This window comes from Pristiophorus japonicus, chromosome 14 (assembly GCF_044704955.1).
Source record: "Pristiophorus japonicus isolate sPriJap1 chromosome 14, sPriJap1.hap1, whole genome shotgun sequence".
NCBI lineage: Eukaryota > Metazoa > Chordata > Chondrichthyes > Pristiophoridae > Pristiophorus > Pristiophorus japonicus.
In genome coordinates this window covers 181,866,732-181,887,497 of record NC_091990.1, presented here as the reverse complement: position 1 = coordinate 181,887,497, position 20,766 = coordinate 181,866,732, and the positions used below count along the sequence as shown (strand labels likewise).

The window sequence follows — 20,766 nt, the reverse complement described above, 5'->3', positions numbered from 1 at the left end:
TTTCTCATTCAATATTTGCATGTTTCCCAGCATGGGTCGCTAGATATTGATCCAAAGTGGGAGCCCTTCTGACTTTTCCCTTCCTTGCTCAGAATTAGGACCATTTTCAACACCGCAACTGCTGCCCTGGGTGAGATCAGCGAAATCAACATCTATCAGATGTTGAAATTGAAATCTTCTGGTCTGTAGAGTTTCATTGGTACACTAAACGGTGCCTTTAGGCAATCAGGAATCATTTGTAATCTGTCTTATTTTAGTCACATTCAAACTCTCTGTTCTCTATGATGAACATAAGTGCTATAGTTTAAAAGGTTATTCAACAGGTTTTGTTTTGCAATAGGGAGAGAGATTATTTATACAAATAATTACAAATTGGAACTCTAATCTCTTTTGTAACGATGTGGTAAGATCTAAGGGGTGAATTTCTGCCGTTTATCTGGGGCTTCAGTTGTTCTTCCACTGAAGTTACGATGGACGAGCGAGAGAACACCCGCAGAAATTCATCCCCTTCCTCACCGCAAATTATTTTCAGCTTTGTAAAAGCAGCTATTCTACGTTTGGTCTGTAACATTTAAAGGGAAATGCTCACACAACATAACATTTCTCCATTAGCAATTTAATCTAACTGAAACTGAAAGGTTGTAACCGTATTAATTACATGGATATTTTGTTGGAAAAAAGCCAATGAAATAAACTGCACTCAACACTTCCATTTACAGTGGTGTGCACCACAAGCCTTTCTAACACGCAGAGTAGCTATACACATTTAAACGTTTGCACTTGGATTCATTTGTATATGAAAGAAATAACTTGGATTTATATAGCGCCTTTCATTATGTTAGTATACCCCAATGCTTTTCCCAGTCAATTAACTCTTTTGAAATGTATTGACTGTTGTAATAGAGGGAAGCACAGCAGCTACTTTGCGCACAGCAAGGTCCCATAAACACAACCTAATAATCTATTTTTGCAATGTTGGTTGAGGGATGAATATTGGCCAGGACACCAGGAAGCATCATCTTTAGGACAAGAGGAGAGGAAAATAGGAGGGAAAATTGCAACCTGAGAATGTTAAAACTATTTCAGGTATTACTGTACAAATCTTGTTAAGTAACACACAATGTGATGTTTGTTTATGTACTGTATCCAATACAGGTGGTGACAATACTGGCAAATATGGCTGTATTAGACCAATGTGCTTCTGAGATGATACAGGAAAATGGTAAATATTTGCTTAGCTTTTTCTGTTTCAATGTGTGACAGAAGGGAACTTATAATTTATAGGTTCATCAATACATTTATACATTGGATTTTATGGGCAATTCATAAGGCTTACCAGAATGATACATTAAGTAATTTAACTGTGAGAATCTAGATACAGTAATAAGTCATGAGTAATATGGATTATCCTTCTAAATAAATTATTAGTTGACAATCAGGATAAGAATGGAAGTCAGGCAGAACATTTTCATCCAAAGCACAGTAGATTTGAAGAATAAATTACCTGTGAAGTCCTTGAAAACAAACAGTATGAATGGGTTCAGAAGACAATTAGATGGGTGTGAAGTTGGTCAATGCCAGTAGTGCATGTCAAAGGAAAAGGAAATCAGGCACAGTGTAAAACGGACTGCTGATTTGTTATCATCCCATTTGGCACTACTGACTGATTTAACCCCAGATGTGTTCTGGGAGAAGAGTTATTGAGAAATATAAAGGTTTAACTCAGGCTCTATGATGTCAGTAATTAATGTGTTACTATGAGATTCTTTCATCTGCTATTTTACCTAAAGTGGATAAAGCAATTTCATGCAAACACATTAACGCATTTGTTCCTAATAGTTCACAGCACAAAGATGAGAAGGCACTTAGGAAGGGCCGATCTATCAAAAATGCCTATTGAGGAAAGTAACCAATTCCATCCCTTATTTTTATGCCATCTACAAATATCAATATCATACCATCTCTACCCAAGTGCAAATTATTTATATATAGTGAGAACATAAGTGGACTCAACATTGACTCCTAACCCTACTCCAATTCAAGTAACAATCAATGGGCCCAAATTTCCCCAACCCCTTTTTCTGGCACACTCACCCAAGGTACGTTGCTTTTGTCCGCCTCCAAGCGCGACGAAAATCTTCCTCACAATTCTGGCCGCTCCCCAGCCTCCCCTCGGTGGTGGTGTAGCGTGGCCAGTGGATTGGGGGTGGAGCCTCAGCGCCGGGACCTCTGCACATGCGCGCTAGAGTCTGCGCGCATGTGCAGTTGCTCCTGGCAGCCTGAATCTGTGAGTACGCTCTGCAGGCTGTGTGGGAGGGGCCCGAAGCATGCCGTCCCTAGCCCTGTTCGAATGGGCTCCCTCATCGGCAGCCCGCTGCATTCCCTAAGGTAGGACTTCTATTTTTTATGTGTTGTTTTTTGATTGATTGATTGTTATTACTTTGGTCTTGGTGCTTTAGGTGCAGGGTTCCTTCTATTTTTTATGTTATTTTTTGATTGATTGATTACATATTACTTTGGTCTTGATGCTTTACGTGCAGGGTTCCTTCTATTTTTTATTTGTTAATTAATTGCTTATTACTTTTTGTGCTTTGTTTAGTGCTTGGTGCTTTAAATGTATTTATGCTTCTTTAATGTTGTTGTGAAGGTGTTTAGTGCTTTGCAAGGTCCCCTTCCCCCCCTGATCTCTGGCTGCCTACGCTGATTTCTTAATTCATCGCAGGGTTTTTCAGAACGTACACTTACGCTGGTCTAAGTTAGTTTGGAGTAAGTTTTAGCTGGCTAAACTTGCTTTAATGGCCAAAACAGGTGTAAGTGGCTGGTAACGCCCCCTTTTGAAAAAAAAACTGAACTTAAAAAAAAACCTAACTAACTCACTTACACTGGAGCAACTTAAATGGGGATAATTGTGATTTTTATGTTACTCCAAAAAAATCTAGTTGCTCCAAAAAAAATGGAGCAACTCCTGGGGAAACTTATGCCCTAAACCCCAATCCTTTGTTTCCTGTCTGGACCTCTGATCTTAAACATTTTGGTGATTGACCTATCATTGCCTTCAACACCTGCAATATCTTTGACAGGTTGTGGCGTTATGCACTTGTAAATATTACCATTATATGGCATTTCACCAAACTTATGGTCATGGCTATCCCGTTCTCTTCATAATTGGTCTTTTCATTAGGGATTTGCCAAGACTCTTTTCTTGTTCTTATTTCATATCAATAACCTCCTCCACTCAATACCTATCTGTCTTAGCACCATTCGGCACCAACCAACTTTGTTCAGATTGCACATCCTCTGTATTCTGTTGCAGTACAATGGCTACATGACTACATCTGGATCTTCTCTATAACCTTTAGTGTGACAATGAAAGTCTTAATCCTGCAAATTTACGAGCCAGAATTATGGCAGCTCCATCAGCACTGATCCAGCAGAGTTTTTAGGGGCCAATGGTAAGACACCTTATTCACATGGGATCAGTGGGTGCCCGTTCCATTCTGGCCATATCTCTGATACCCAGCTGCCTGAGAATTTGGTACCTGCCTACCATCGGGTGGGATGGTGGACGGTATGCAGCTCCCCTGCTGCATAAAACAGCCAACAATTATTTATTTTTTAAATGTTCTCTCTTTGGACCAAATGTGAGGCCCACTTACACCTTTCTGGAAGCTGCTACACCTCATCTCTCTCAACAACACAACTTTCTGTAAAGCTCAAGTCTATTCAAGACTAAGAGTATTGCTACCATAGCTGAGTTATTCATTGTTACTGAATTGGAGTAGGGTTCGAAACTATATACTCCAGAAGTCAGTGTTGTGTCCACTTATGTTCTCGTTATATGCAGCATGATTATATCTCACCTTCCTGGACAAGCTGTGAGAAAAAGCACGTTATCTGATAGTTTCTCTAACCTCCAAACATTTTCTTTTCATTGCCAGCTTTCTTGATTGTTTATATTGATACTGCTTCTGTGAACATCTTTCTTTTGTTCTTTCTGTGTTTCAAATATATGGTCCCGAGTAACATAGAAACATAGAAACATAGAAAATAGGTGCAGGAGCAGGCCATTCAGCCCTTCTAGCCTGCACCGCCATTCAATGAGTTCATGGCTGAACATGAAACTTCAGTACCCCCTTCCTGCTTTCTCGCCATACCCCTTGATCCCCCGAGTAGTAAGGACTTCATCTAACTCCCTTTTGAATATATTTAGTGAATTGGCCTCAACTACTTTCTGTGGTAGAGAATTCCACAGGTTCACCACTCTCTGGGTGAAGAAGTTTCTCCTTATCTCGGTCCTAAATGGCTTACCCCTTATCCTTAGACTGTGACCCCTGGTTCTGGACTTCCCCAACATTGGGAACATTCTTCCTGCATCCAACCTGTCCAAACCCGTCAGAATTTTAAACGTTTCTATGAGGTCCCCTCTCACTCTTCTGAACTCCAGTGAATACAAGCCCAGTTGATCCAGTCTTTCTTGATAGGTCAGTCCCACCATCCCGGGAATCTGTCTGGTGAATCTTCGCTGCACTCCCTCAATAGCAAGAATGTCCTTCCTCAAGTTAGGAGACCAAAACTGTACACAATACTCCAGGTGTGGCCTCACCAAGGCCCTGTACAACTGTAGCAACACCTCCCTGCCCCTGTACTCAAATCCCCTCGCTATGAAGGCCAACATGCCATTTGCTTTCTTAACCGCCTGCTGTACCTGCATGCCAACCTTCAATGACTGATGTACCATGACACCCAGGTCTCTTTGCACCTCCCCTTTTCCTAATCTGTCACCATTCAGATAATAGTCTGTCTCTCTGTTTTTACCACCAAAGTGGATAACCTCACATTTATCCACATTATACTTCATCTGCCACGCATTTGCCCACTCACCTAACCTATCCAAGTCACTCTGTAGCCTCATAGCATCCTCCTCGCAGCTCACACTGCCACCCAACTTAGTGTCATCCGCAAATTTGGAGATACTACATTTAATCCCCTCGTCTAAATCATTAATGTACAGTGTAAACAGCTGGGGCCCCAGCACAGAACCTTGCGATACCCCATTAGTCACTGCCTGCCATTCTGAAAAGTACCCATTTACTCCTACTCTTTGCTTCCTGTCTGACAACCAGTTCTCAATCCATGTCAGTACACTACCCCCAATCCCATGTGCTTTAACTTTGCACATTAATCTCTTGTGTGGGACCTTGTCGAAAGCCTTCTGAAAGTCCAAATATACCACATCAACTGGTACTCCTTTGTCCACTTTATTGGAAACATCCTCAAAAAATTCCAGAAGATTAAGTTCTTGCTTGGAGGAGCTGCAGCTTAACTACACCTGACACAAATTCTGGTCCTGAAATTCCGTTCGAGCTCTTCCCGTGGGCAAACGACAGAAAAAGAGAAAAAAGATGCGCACTTACCTGTTACTGCTGCGCCCGTTGGAACTTCTGAGCCTGAGGCCTCCCGTGACTGTGCATCGCAGCGCGTGCATGTGGGGATGTGCGCAGGCCGGGATCTGGAGACAGCAGCCAATTAGGTGAAGTATAGATTCTCATTCATAGTAATAGGCATTCCTTAAGTCCGGAACTCCTATTACTATGAATGAGAACCCCCCCACCCCCCCCCCAAAACACCCAAAACACAATAAAAAATAGAAAATAAACTACATATTTAACATTCATTTAAATTAAAGTTCTTATAAAAAAAAATATTTTCCCGACTTTTTAAAAAGTTTTTTTAATTAAGCCTTAAAATAAACTTACCATAGTGGGGAGGGTTTTTAAAAATAAAATGTGTTCTTATAACTTTATTTTTAAATGTTTCTGTGTATTTGTAAACACTTGCATCTGTAAAAGTAGGCTATACGTGTGCTTTTTCAGGCGCAAGATTTTAAAGGACATTTGCAGGGCAAGATATTGGTAAATATCGGAAATCTTGCCCTGCAAATGTGCTCGCTCCCGTGATATGGATGATCTGTCAAGCCAGAAACTTAACAGATCGGAAAAGCCGGTTTTCAGCGCATGTGCATTGCGCGCTGAAACCCGGTTTTTCCAATGCCTTCCCGGGTCCGTAGGAACTCCGTACGGACCTGGGACATCGGAATTTCAGGGCCTCTGTCTTTTATATAATGTTTCTTCTCCCTTCTCTTTTTTTCCTACTAAAATCCTCACTTATCTTTCAGGTTTAGTTCTGAGAAAGAGTTACACCTGAAATGTTAACCTGTCTTTTCTCTTTACAGATGTGGATGGGCACGCCGTTTATTTTAGCATTTTCTATTTTTGTTTTTGTCTTTCCTCTCTCCCCGTTAAACTGTTTCAGCCTGCTGCACCACTGTTTTATATATCAGTGATTGAGGAGAACTGATCATCCATCAGGATTGATCAGAAAGTAAAAACATGAGTACAGTGAACTTCTAAATTACATTCCAGGCACTTGAGTACAGATGTGGAAAGCTCTGACATTGTCCTCCTTCCACAGCGATGTCGGTGACTTGTATAATTGGGCACCCTCTACACTCTGCTACACTCTGACACTGCACTAGTTGGTATAACAGGGGCATAAGTTCCTTGAAGAAATACATAAATCTTCCCTGGGTAATAAAAGGCCAGATGTTCCAATCAGACTTGTGGTTAGATCTTGCTGGTTTAAGTATTTTTTTCAGCCAGATAGAACAATGTTGAACTATCAAAACTTTTATAGCATCAGGTCCGGATCTATTATTTTAGCACATCACATTAATGATAATGGTTTGCATTCAATCATAAACATCCTTTCCAATAATCCTAATGTAACTAGAACTTTATTCTTCACAGAAGATGTTTGCACTGGTGCAATGTAATGCATGTGCCCAGAATTCTTACTGAAAATGATTGTAAATCATATGATATTTTAACAGTCACATTTGCTACCTGTTGTTTGCATGAATGGCAACAAATTGCATTATGAGAAGAGAAACTGTTATCCAAATGTATTCACTGAGGTAGGAACAGCAATAACCTAATGGTGGTGGCAGAGAGCCAATAAGCATCAGCAGAGCAGAGGAGAGCGAACAAGCTTTATTGGTACCAATATGTTAGTAAGCTCATGAATTTGATTCAAATGTTAATGAAGTAACAGCAGTGAATGAAAAATTCCATTATGTAATTGTTTCCGATCAAAAGTATTTAAAATAGAGGAAGTTCATATGAACCTGATCCATTTATTTTTGGAAAAGAAAATTGTAAAATTCATATATAAAATAAATGCAACTGTTGCCTGCTAAAGTTCCCATTTTAGACTAATAATTGTTTTAAATATATAAAATGGGGTGAATTAGATTATGCCTGTCAAGACATGTTATTAGGCAAAAGTGTCTGTTCTCTGTCAAATTAGGTTTTGACTCAGAACACACTCGGTTTCACTTGCATGCATGACATCTCGTCATTTTTTATGTGCAATGAATTTGTTTTGCCTGACCTTTCCACATAAAGCCACTGTTGTTCCATTACATTTTCTGGGTGGTTGTTACAATCAGTTCTTCTTCTCTTGCAATCACTGTGAGTTTGGAAGTGCCTCTTTGAATTTCTGTTATTTGTGTTTCAGTTCTTCTTTGTGCTCAGCTCTCCCATTTTCCCTAAAAATAAATAAAATAGAATTGTTGTGGCAAAACATTTTCTTGACAAGGAAATGGCATCAGAGATGAAAGAACTGGCCCTTGACACTTGACACCTCTTCTAATCCAAAGAGACCTCCAGTATTGTTATTGGCTCCTTTCAATGTTTGGACACCCCCTCGGTTCCATAGCTGCTTGTAAAAGGGCCTTGGTTTCACTCGAATCAATGCGTCCTTTTATAATTAGCAGGATCCGTGGGAACATAGGAAAGTACAAGATTGAAAAAATTTCCGCAGTCCATCTGGCCAATCCCAAAAACGAATGTCGCTTAATCACTTCAAGTATTTATCAATTCTCCCTTAAATGTTTCCACATTATCTGACCCTGCTGCCTCCTTAAACAACATGACCAACATATTCACTATCCTTTGCTTAAAGGTGATCCATCTAAACTATCTATAAACCTTCCTTCTTCTGAGCTTGAGATTAAACTAAAATGTATCTTTATCTGTGGCCACCAATCATTCAAAATATTTATTCTATTCCAAGGGCAGCCTTGATTTCAGGACCAGAGAGCTATCACGAATAATTTCTTTCCTTCAGCAGTTAGGTTGAACACTGACGATTATGCATTTCATTCTGAATATCAACCACCTCACCTGTCCTCTGGGAATAATTTTCATAGTACTACCATTCAACACTGATGTTGTTTTCAGTCATTCTTGGTCTCATTCCTTCAGTGCCAAGACCTGTTTTTGAGCTACAGTCATTTTTTGGCATCTCAGCTTTGGTGCTCAACTGCTCTCCCTGTTTATTTCCTCTACTCCTCCTACCCTCCTACCTACAGGATAATTTCCTCCCTATGCTTTGTCTCATTTATCTTACATTTAAAAACCTGTCCTAATTTCGAATGAAGGGTCTGTACTTGAAACATTAACCTGTTTATTTCTCTTTTGGGATGCTGATGGACACATTTCCAGCATGTCCTGTTTTTAATTGCTTTATCTTTTCTTTGCTCAGCTCCTCAATTCCTTCTTTTATATTTTCTATTGATCAAAATTTTACTTCTGTTCTATTTCAGTAACTATACAATATGCTCTCCAAAGCTTATTTGCAAGATTCTCTTTTTACCACAAACCAGATCTGTCTACATCTGTGAACATTATAACTATCTAGTTGTGCCTCAGGCAAGCTGCAAAGGGCTCTGGGTGCTTTTTGATTTCTTGCCGTCTGTACTTCATCAGATAGAGGAGAGGGACGACTCCCAGGAATATGGACATGAAATAAGACATTGGGTCAAAATTGCCTTGTACAATATTGCCAATTAACTATTTCAATGAAGGTATTAACCTGTTCATTTGAAAAGGTTAATGTCTTTGCTAAAATAGTGGACAGAGGAATACCATACAAACATATTTGATGGATTTTTTTACGAGTATCACACAGCATGATTTCAACCCATTTGTGTTGTAGCTGGCTTTCTAACACATTTAAAACCTGTCCTAATTTCTTCCTTAATATGTTGTATACCTGCCTAACTATTACTTTCCTACATAACAACAGTGACTATACTTCAGAAGTACTTCATTGGCTGTGGGACCACTTTAGAACATCCCGAGGCCATGAAAGGCACTATATTAATGCAAATCCTTCTATCTTAATTTCTACCTCATATTTCTTATAGAGGTTGATTTAAAAAAAAGTAGAATATGCTTCTAGAATATGGTAAAAGAGACTGGATGATCACGGAATCTTACCTTTCGATCTTTCTGTCCTGAATGCAATTTCTGAGTCATGGTAATTTGTTACCAGTAACTTATGCCTCGCCAATACTAATGGTCAGTTTGAATGCTTGTTCATCATAGGCAGTCCCTCGAAATGAGGATGACTTGCTTCCACGCCAAAAAAAATGATGAGTTCACCGGTGTTTCAATGAAGGACCCGAACTACATCCTGAAGGGTGGAAGATGCCTGTGCGTGGATTTTTTTAACCTGTGGTGACCGTTGCACACCAACCACCACACGGGCTTGACAGAGCGAGGTCTTTGTCCAGTGGCAAGATGACTGGAGACCAGCTCTTCTGCACGGACCTAGTGTGTACACATATCGCAGTGTGGGCTGGCCCGTGCTGCCCCTGGGCCACTGGCCCCGAACTTACGCCTTCCCTGGGCCCCGATCACATCCCTCCACAGTCTCTCGTCGCTCCTTCGCCCCGACCTCGCCGCTCCTGCTGTCCCTGCCCACGCTCCAATCACCGACCTGGACCTTGTTGACATCACTCTTCGCTGCCGTTGCCCTCCTGCACCAGCGCACGCTGTACCTTGTAGCGGTATGCCTCCACACTGCCCAGGGCCACTGCTCGCCGCTCCTTTAATGGCCCCGACCTGCCGCTGGTGGTTTCTCCCGTGGAGGCCCTGACCTGCTTGTTACTAGTCATCCAGATCAACTGGCTTTAGCTGTGTCACAGATAGCTGGGCACTGGGGTAACTGTCCCTTCTTCATAGTATCTGTCATGTTAGGTAGAAGGGACCTCAGTTTTAACAGCTCATCAGAATGATGATGATTCTAATAGTACTTACCACTGCATGAGGTGTCGATATTGGCCATGAGGCATGTAAAGCAGGATTACTTAAGTTCTGATGAAAAGTAGACCAAAGTTTGGCCAAGTTAAACGAAAATGATGAACAAAACTACAACAGTATTCTTTTATAATAGTTTTAAAAATGTCTGATTTTTTTGGTTTGTACTTTTTTGAAGGTGTGGAGCTTTTGCTGGAGTTTCTCCATGAGAAAACTCCACCTGGGATTTCAGCAGAGGGTGCAGCATTGGAAAGAGTGTTACAAAAGTCTGCAGTTACACTAGCCCGTCTAAGCAGAGAGCCGAACATAACTCACATTGCCACAAGTCTTAACTGTAAGAACAACTGCATTGAAACATAATATATATTTTGTTCCAAGTGTTGGTACCATGTTGATTCTGAAATTCACTAGATAGTGTTTTACGTAATAGACATAATTTACCAGGTGTTTCTGTAAATCCAATTGATAAGAAAAACTAGAGCAACTCTCCCATGGCTCATTAGGTAAATTAACTATTCAATGTGGTATTGAGCTAGGGAGACCGGGGTCAAATTGGCCTGCACTGAACTAGCTGATCTCATTCAGGCAACTACAGTTGGTCTAAGTACCCTTGACGAGCTAGTGGAATATCTCAGCCAGGGTCCCAGTTCCTGATCACTAATGCATGAACCTTGCTGGAAAGTATAGGTATGTGGTCAGAAAGTTGGGCCAGGATAGGGCTCAGCTGGTTGCCTTTCACAATTGAACAATCTGCCAACATTCACTGTCTAGACTCAGGCATGAAGAATGGCCACTTGACAAAGTATTGTAGAGTTGCCAACACCCGTGGAACTGTATCACTGCAAGAGTCAGTGTCTTGAAAATAGAAGGGGTAAAAGATAGGAAATAAGAGATATACAAATTATTTTACTATGTTTACAAACTTGCTCAAAAACGTAGGTGTCAGATTTATAGAAAACATGGCAATTGGAAATATGACATTAATTATTGTTTCTATTAATCTGATATGTAGGCATTCCCCGTCTGATCGAGCTCTGTCGATCCCCCTCTGAGAGGAATAATAGTGATTCGGTATTAGTGGCATGCTTGGTGAGTGATATTTTTAGTAACATGTTTAATTGTTTTTATAATTCATTACATAGTTTTTCTATTAACGATCAGCAATAAAATTCCAATCCTTATTTACAAAATCTGTTCTCATGGAGAAATTATTGGTCCATTCAAAGCACTGGTGGAATATTGTTAGATCTCTTAATTTCCAATGAAATACGAACTCCGATTGTAGTTTTAATGTCACTTTATTTTTGGCAGCGGTAAGAAGCTCTTGGCTTTAAGCCAGGTCTTTGTCCTTCTGAGACCACATGGTCAAAATGGCTGTACTTATACCTGGATCAATTTACAGAAAAGAACTCGCCTTCTTTGACCTTATTGGCTCAATTAATCGTCTTTTAACCTTTTAATTGGCTCGCCAAGGTCCTAAAATGTCAAGTTGATTGATGACTTAATGCAACATGCTCCCACTCACGTAGCATCTCTGACTTGGTGTCTGTGAATTCTCACAGCCTGTCTAAATGCAGCCTGTTTGAATTCTCTATCAATATCATTTGTTCTTCACGGTATATAATTGGTGGCCAAACATTAGTTGATTTTAAGTTTAATTTCCTAATCATTTAAATTTAAGGGGGGAGGGGAGGAAACGATGTCCAATCTCAGCAGGTGGGTCCAAATACACTCAACAAGGGGGAAGTGATACATCACCCTCGGTGGGGAGGGGAGTCAAGTCAGGAGAGGAATAGAAGAAACAGACTTCTGGCGTGCTCCCTTAGTGGGGTGAAGATGGGGGCAAGAAAATAAACTCCTCAGTGAGAGGGGTGGGAGGGCTGAGTGAACAACTTGGATGAATTTGGGAAACAGTCTCCGGAAGGGAGGTGAGAAAGTACCTTTGTTGGAAATCAGAGGGAATTTGGGGGAAGATGAAAAGGGAATGATTTTAAGGCTGAAGGCATTTAAATAAGCTCCGTTAGAAACTTGATGCACTATTCATGATCTTGTGTCTCTGTAGAAGTAGTTACACAGTACTAATGTTTCTGCTCTCGATTTGTAATTGATGCAGTTCTAACTTTCCCTGTATGTCTTTACTGCTTCATTTTGTGTGAGCTTTTTTTTTCTGATGAGTGACTTTTGATGTTCAATGTTGAAATTCTTTTGTTAACCTTATCCTTTTGCTGGTTTACTTGTGGAACTGCATTCAGTTGGCAAGTGCATACGTCAACAAGCTATTCAAGATGCATGCACTTCATTGCAGGTCATTGGATAGTGATTTGGAGCAGAAGCCCTAACTAATTCCTTTTTCTTCTCTAGCTCAGAATTGTAGAGACGAGTTGTAGTTGAGTCTGGCTACCACCCCAATTGAGATCGGTTAATCTCCCTGAACTGTAATCCATCAGCAAAGCTTCTCTACTTGAAATGTTAACGCACACTCGTAACTCCCTCATGGCATTGACCACATTACTTGAAGAACAGAGATTAGAGATCAGATATAAATGAAAGGAGGAAGGTTGAAGGAGACAAATATAGAGATTATTGGAGTGATAAAAGTCACAATAGTTTAGCCTCAGTGGGAGTTCAGCCTCAGAGGAAATTCAGTATTAAGGTGAGTTCAGGCTCATGCCAATTACATTTTTTAAGTTCGGCAGTTAGATAGAGAGATAGAGAGGAATGGTTGCACAGGGAACTCGTGTAATGTGTGTGAAGTGCAGTCATCAAGGATCCTCTGTATTTCCAGGGACAAGCACATTTGCAGTGTGTATGAAGCAGAGTCTCTTTATAATCGAGCAGTTCGCCACACTCTGCAGCATCTGAGATAATAAGGTCTTGCAGAGCGAGAATGAAAAGCAAGACTTTAAGGGCAGTAATCTCTAGATTCTATCATGTGCCACAGATTAAGCCAAAGAAAGATTGGCATAGTCAATGTGTGGCTGCAGAGCTGGTGTGGGGAGAGGGTTCACCTTGTTGGGGTGTTAGAGCAAGTTCTGAAACAAGGAAAGCTATCCAAAATTGATGGCCTTTACCTGAAATGAGACTGCACCAACATCCTTGTGGTGGAGGGAAATAAATAATAAGATATTATCAGAGATAAAAGGGAAAAAGAGGTTTTGAGATAGTTAGGGATTAAAAACACTGTTGTAGGAATATGGGATATCAAAAAACTACACACACCAAAACAAAGAATAATTGATGGTTGTATTACAACAGATTCCACATGGATAGAGTTAAGAAATAGGAAGGGAAATTGTACGATGCTCAGTATGCATTACAGTGAAAATCAGGTAGGTGTGAAGAGCGGTAGAGAGAAATGTAAGAACAACAGGGCAATATTATTGAGTGATTTTAACTATCCCAAGATTGATTGGTTGGAATAAAGGTAATTCATGTGGTTTTAGAACATATCCAGGACTGCTTCCTCGATCAGTATGCTCTGACCTTGCAAACTACCGCCCCACCTGCATCCTCCATTCCTCTCCAAAACCCTTGAACGTGTTGTCACCTCTTTTAATATATGCACCTGTGAGTATGCTCACAGGTTTGTAGAGCTGTTGCATTGTGAGTGGCTTAACCAATCACATGATGTTCACAAAACTCAATAAAACCCCTGTCAGTTGGGTTTAGCTCATCCACAATGAGGTATGCAGCTGTGAGCCTAGTGGATGAACTGGTAATGTATAGTGTAATTGTTAAACCTTTGTTAATAAACCAAATAGTTCTTAATAGCAATGTGTTGCTATGAATTCTTAAGCAAAGAAACCATGAAGCAAATACATTACACCTCCCAAATCTGTGCCGATCTTTCCTGCAACTCTATGTTTGAATCTTTCGAATCAGGTTACCGCACTGCCACAGTACTGAATCAAACCTTATCAAAGTCACAAATCACATCCGATGTGATAGTGACCATTGTAAACTATTCCTCCTTGTCCTTCTTGACTGTCTGCAGCCTTTGGCACAGTTGGCCACACCATCCTTCTCCAATGCCTCTCCACCATCGCCCAGCTGGGTGGGACTGCCTTTGCCTGGGTTCCATTTTATCTGTCTAATTGTAGCCAGAGACTCACCAGCAATGGCTTCTCTTCCCACTCCTGCACTGTTACCTCTGGAGTCCCTCAAGGATCTATCCTTGGTCCCCTCCTATTTCTCAACTACATGTTAGCCCTCAGCGATATTATCCAAAAACACGTCGGGCTCCACACGTACACTGATGACACCCAGCACTACTTCAGCACCACCTCTCTCAACCCCTCCAATCTCTCTGATTTGTCACACTGCTTGTCCGACATCCAGTACTGGATGAGCAGAAATTTCCTCCAACTAAATATTGGAAAGACCGAAGTAATTGTCTTCAGTCCCTGCCACAAACCCGAGCCATCGACTCCATCCCTCTCCCCAGCAACTGTCTGAGGTTGAACCAGACTGTTCGAAACTATGGTGTCATATTTGACCCCAAGATACACTTCCGACCACACATCCCCAACATCACCAAGACCGTCAACTTCCATTTCTGTAACCTTGCCTGACTCTGCCCCTCCCTCAGCTCATCTGCTGCTGAAACCTTTGTCCATGCCTTTGTTACCTCTAGACTTGACTATTCCAATGCTCTTCTGGCTGGCCTCCCACCTTTCATCCTAAATAAACTTAAGTTAATCCAAAACTCTGCTGCGCGTATCCTAACTCGCACCAAGTCCCGTTCACCCATCACCCCATGCTCGCTGATCTGCATTGGCTTCCAGTCCGGCAATGCCTCAATTTTAAAATTCTCATCCATTTCTTCATATCTCTCTATGGCCTCGCCCTTCCCTATTTCTATAACTTCCAGCAGCCCTACAAACCTTCAAGGTCTCTGTATTCCTCTAATTCTGGCCTCTTGTGTAACCCGCAATTTTAATCGCTCCACCATTGGTAACCATGCCTTCAGCTGCCTAGACACAAAGCTCTGGAATTCCCTTCCAAAACCTCTCTGCCTCTCTACAACTCTCTCCTCCTTTAAGAGGCTCATTAAAGCCTATCTTTTGAACCAAGCGGTCACCTGTCCTAATATGTGGCTTGGTTTCATATTTTATTTGATAATGTTCTTGTGAAGCACCTTGGAACATTACGTTAAAGGCACTATGGGCTAGAAATTCCCCAGCCTGTTGTTAATTGATAAATAACAACAAAATAGTGAATAAATAAGAATAAAAATGCCGCAATTTTTTAAGGGGTAAGTTTGGCCACAAGATACGGCGGTCCTTAAAAAACGGCGTTGCACGATGATTGGCGTTAAAAACCGTGATGTCGCCAACTTTAGCCCGAGGCCTATCAACACGAAAAATACAGGCCCTGGGAGGGGAGAAAGCACGGAAAAAAAAAGCAAAAAACAAAAAATCACTAATCACAAAACATTTACAAGACCCTTAACTAAGTAATGGCTGCCAAAGAATTAAAAAATAAAAACTTTAACCTACCTTTTTTGCAGGTCTTCCTACTTACCGATGTTTCTGAGGCTGAAATGCCCGCGTGCTTTTCTCCTGTGTTTTTCTTTCTAAAAACGGGTTCGCCGAATGGCCAAACTTCAGTGGTGCGGCTTTTTTGGCGATTTTTTTTTCACGTTGCACATTGGCGATCAGCTTTTTGTCGATAATTTGAAAACGCCATTCTTAAGGTTTGGGAAATTTTGTGCAATTCAGTTTCAGAAGAAAAAAGCACTTTTAACGCGAATAAATCACTTTAAAATGTGCGTTGGCCGGGGGAAATTCTAGCCCAAAATAAATGCAAGTTGCTGCTGTTTCTCATCACAACAAGTGAAGAAGTGTTGCTTGATTTCATTCTGGAAGATGAAATGGGGCAAATAACTGATGTTAGAGTACGAGAACAACTGAGAAATAGCGACCAAAACATTTCAATGTAAGAATAGAAAAGGAGAGTAAAGAATCAAAGAGTGCTAGACTGGAAATGGCAAAGCTCAATGAGATAAGAAATTATCTGATCTAAAGTAAATGGGGCAGAGAAATAATTCAACAGATCAGCAGGGGACATCTTCAAATATGCACTGGAGAGGGTACAGAGGGGATTTAAGGGAATGTTGCCTGGACTGGAGAATTTTAGCTATGAAGAAAGATTGGATAGGCTGGGGATGTTTTCTTTGGAACAGAGGAGGCTGAGGGCAGACTTGATTGAGGTGCCGAGATAGAGTGGATAGGAAGGATCTATTTCCCTTCGCAGAGAAGTCAATAACTAGGGAGCACAGATTTAAATAAATGGGCAGAATGATTCGAGGGGAGTTGAGAACTTTTTTCACCCAGAGGGTGGTGGGAGTCTGGAACTCACTGCCTGAAAGAGTGGTAGAGACTGAACCCCTCATCGCATTTAAAAAGTACTTGGATATGCAATTGAAGTGTCGTAACCTACAAGGCTACGGACCAAGAGCTGGAAAGTGGGATTAGGCTGGGCAGCTCTTTTTTTGGCCAGCGCAGACATGATGGGTCAAATGGCCTCCTTCTGTGCCATAAATGTGTACGATTCTATGAGATGGATGAAGTACAAAATAAATATATTCAATCACGGTAAAAAGGGAGTGTCAAGGAACAGAGTTCTGTAGATAAATAGAATGAAGATAAAATGAAACTTAAAAAGGGACATTTGATAAAATTAGGACTAACAATGCTAAATAAAATCATGATGAAAATTAAAAGCTGGCGAGAGATTAGAAAGTCTGAAAAGGGAATATGAAGAAAGGCTACCGAATAATATAAAAGGTAATAATATAATACTGGAGTATAAAAAGTAAAAGATGAGGCCAGAATTGGGAAATTATAGTTGTGAGGAGAGACTTGTGATACTGGGGCAATTTCCACCAGATCAGGAAAGGATAGGAGTGATTTAATAGAGGTTTTTAAATGTGGAATAGTTTGGATAGAGTGAATAAGGAAAGATGATTTCTTCTGGTTCGGGAGCCAGTGATGAGAAACCATTAATTTAAAATTGTCACTGCGAGAGTGAGGCAAGAGATTAGGAAAAATTACTTTGCTGAGCAGATTATTGGAGCATGGAATACTTCGCCTCAAGAATAGTTAAGGCAGAGATCATTGTATCTTTTAAGGGGAAATTGGATAAATAAAAAACAGAGGCAGATACAGGGATATGGGAGTGTGTGGGGGAAGTGGGATTAGTTTTGGTTTGCTCCAGTAAATAACAAGCACAGAGATGATGAGCCAAATGACCTCCTTCTGTGTGTTAAACTTCTATAGTTCTATATTAAAAATCAGTCATAATGAGTTCAAAAATGTGTCCAAAACTTTGATAACTTACAGGAACTTCAAAAGAAAATTTTACAGTGAGCTTTCAGGAGATGGAGACATGTTGGTACTAAAAGCAAAATTACTGGGAGATGGACAGAAGAGCTGCTACAGCAGACCTACTGGATGGAGGCCTGAATTATGAACGCTCATTGTTAAAAGAATTAGCTGGGGAATTCCCATTTCAAAAGCTGACTTGGAATGATCGACAAACTATTGACATAAAAGCATTATTCAAAAGCCATGTTTTTCAGATAGGAATCTGATGCATGTGCACGATTTTTCATTTCTTGTATCATAGATGATAACATTGTTATCATCATAGGCAGCCCCTCGAATCGAGGATGACTTGCTTCCACGTCAAAAAGTTCACAGGTGTTTCAATGAAGGACCTAATATTCCGGATCCTGAACTAAATCTTGAAGGGTGGAAGATGCCTGTGCATGAATTTTTTTTAACATGTGGTGGCCATTGCACACCAGCCACCACACGGGCTTGACAGAGCGAGGTCTTGGTCCAGTGGCAAGGATTAACCAAGACGATTGGAGACCTGCTCTGCTGCACAGACCTAGTGCGCACAGGGGCGAGGGCCCAGGGGCAGCACGAACCAGCCCACAATGCACTATGTGCATTAGCATGCACTCACTCACTCTCTACTCATTAGTAGGCATTCACAAGGACATAAGAAATAGGAGTAGGCCATTCAGCCCTTCGAGCCTGCTCAGCCATTCAATAAGATCATGGCTGATCTTTCACCTCAACTCCACCTTCACACACTAGCCACATATCCCTTGATTCAACAACTATCCAAAAATCCTCAGGTGGGTCACTAGGACCCTCACACCGGAGAGATGAGATTTCACTTATCATTATGGACAGGATTGAACCTTGTCCCAGGTGTGAAAAGGCAATGTGAAAACGCTCTATGCAATTAATGCACAAGTCTTGGTTCCCAGATACCAGGTGATCCCAGTAATTGGATGCACAATGTCGTTGCATTTCTCAATGTAACTGTCCACACAGGGGAATCATTGTCAAAGAAAATCCTGACCCCGGAACAGCAATTATCCTCAGTTTGAGAACTTCCCTGACGCTAGACTGATCTGGACTGGTAGAACTCAACTCCCTGAAACGCTTGCAATTTAATCGAAGTCTCCTTACCTAAGGAAGGATATACTTGCCTTAGAGGGAGTGCAACAAAGGTTAATGGACTGATTCCTGGGATGGGGGGATTGTCCTATGAGAAGAGATTGAGTAGACTGGGCCTATATTTTCTAGAGTTCAGAAGAATGAGAGGTGATCTCATTGAAACATACAAAATTCTTACAGGGCTTGACCGGATAGATGCTGGGAGAATGTTTCCCTGGCTGGGGAGTCTAGAACTAGGGTTCCCAGTCTCAAATTAAGAGATCGGCCATTTAGGACTAAGATGAGCAATTTCTTCACTCAAAAGATTGTAAATCTTTGGAATTTTCTACCCCAGAGGACTGTGGATACTCACAGTCGTTGAGTATATTCAAGCCCGAGACTGATAGATTTAACATTGTAGTAACACAATAATCACCAGTAATTTGAGACCAGATACTAATGCTGAAGAGATGAATGTTTTACAATATGAAAAAGTTTACTGCCTCTGTTCTACTGGGAAGAAAAAATGACTCGAGGTTCCCATTCCTGATCAGTGATGCATGTTGGAAAATGCATGTGCCAGAAAGCCTGCTGACACTCATTGTGAAGACTCACATGTAAATAACTACTTGGATGAGGAACTGGAAAGCTGCTGGCAACATGTGACGTTCAGGAAAAAAAAGAGAAAATTGGATACGAAAAAGAAGGAACTTGAATTTATGTAGTGCCTTTCACATCCTCAGGACTGCAAACCAGTGGATTACTTTTGAAGCAGCAGCCACTTTGTACATGGCAAGTCCCTACAGCCAGCAAATTAATGAATGGAAAAGATTGGGGGAGGAATGTTGCCCTGGACACCATGGAAAGTTCCTGCTCCTCTACAATCATGTCATGGGATCTTTAATATTCATCGGAACCATCAGACAGGAAGAAAAATATATGGCAAGAGAAATAAAGGAATAGGCCAAACATGTGAAAATAGATTTGGCAATTTATGATATTGCTAAAATAGTAAGAATGTGGTTCTACAAATAGGCCATCAAAAGGAATAATATTAATGTAAAATAAATGTAATATCAAACATCAAATGCCTGACTTTTCAGAAAAAAAAATCAATTTATAATAAATAAATAATTGTAGGTTAATATCTTGTCCAATTCCACTTGCTTTAGTTCAGAGGTTCTTGACATGCATTAGTACTTCACTGATTCTATTGATATGCCAATATGATTTTTTCTGATCCATAGCTCTCTGTTTATTCTAGGCAGCATTGCGAAGACTGGCAGCTGCCTGTCCACAAAGCTTTCAAGACTCGGACTACCAGCAGTTAATCAAACCTCGGCTTGTAGATTCTTTCCTCCTCTGCTCAAATATGGAAGAAAGTTTTGTCTGAAAAGTATTTGAAAAAATCTGAAGAACGCTTGGAAACCTGAACTTAATCATTACTGCTGAAGAAAAGTGCCAGGTTTTAATACTTGCATTCATAAAACAAATAAAGAAAAAACTATTATAAATTTTACAAAAAAAGGCAGAGACACATTAAGGGAAGATGCTGCAATGCTTCATACTGTTGAACATTCTCTAAGAATGTGTTTACAGTCAAACCTCATTCAAAGGCTCAATACCACATCACACTGTCCATTTCTCCACTAAGACATCAACAGAGCTTCCTTATTTGAAACTTAAAAAAATTTGTTTTCATAATTGACTTACTAGTGAACTAAAAGTAAGTGCATGATGAGCAGAGACTGACTGAGTTTATAAACTTGGAGGGAACATCCCGTCTCTGCATTGGACACAACACAATCATTTGCTGTATTTAGAAAACGCAGATTTCCAACAGCACATAAAGAAAATTATTGCCCTGGTGAACAAGACTGTTCAGAAAAAGATACTAGGGGTAATTTTCAACGTCCATTGATCTCAATTGAAGGAAAATCATAGAAAAAATAGGTGCAGGAGTAGGCCATTCGGCCCTTCGAGCCTGCACCGCCATTCAATGAGTTCATGGCTGGGTTGTAGAGTGGGCAGGCGGGCAATTTGCTCTGCCAAGTTGCCACTAGGTGGTGAGGTTAAAAATTACCCTCACTGGTCCTTCAAAGTTTTTTTTAAACAAGGTCATGCAGAAATCATACAGTATAATCCCC

General features: G+C 40.7%; 1 protein-coding gene across 1 annotated transcript in view; it reads left to right on the top strand.

The window, feature by feature from the left end:
• The window catches only part of LOC139279559 (protein inscuteable homolog), a 321,510-nt gene extending 301,498 nt beyond the window's left edge, over window positions 1-20,012 (top strand). Inside the window, exons 8-11 of the mRNA XM_070898683.1 lie at window positions 1,156-1,222; window positions 10,342-10,497; window positions 11,176-11,252; window positions 19,884-20,012. Of these exons, the coding sequence (XP_070754784.1) occupies window positions 1,156-1,222; window positions 10,342-10,497; window positions 11,176-11,252; window positions 19,884-20,012 (429 nt within the window). The remainder of the gene's footprint in view (window positions 1-1,155; window positions 1,223-10,341; window positions 10,498-11,175; window positions 11,253-19,883) is intronic.
• Window positions 20,013-20,766: the final 754 nt, after the last annotated feature.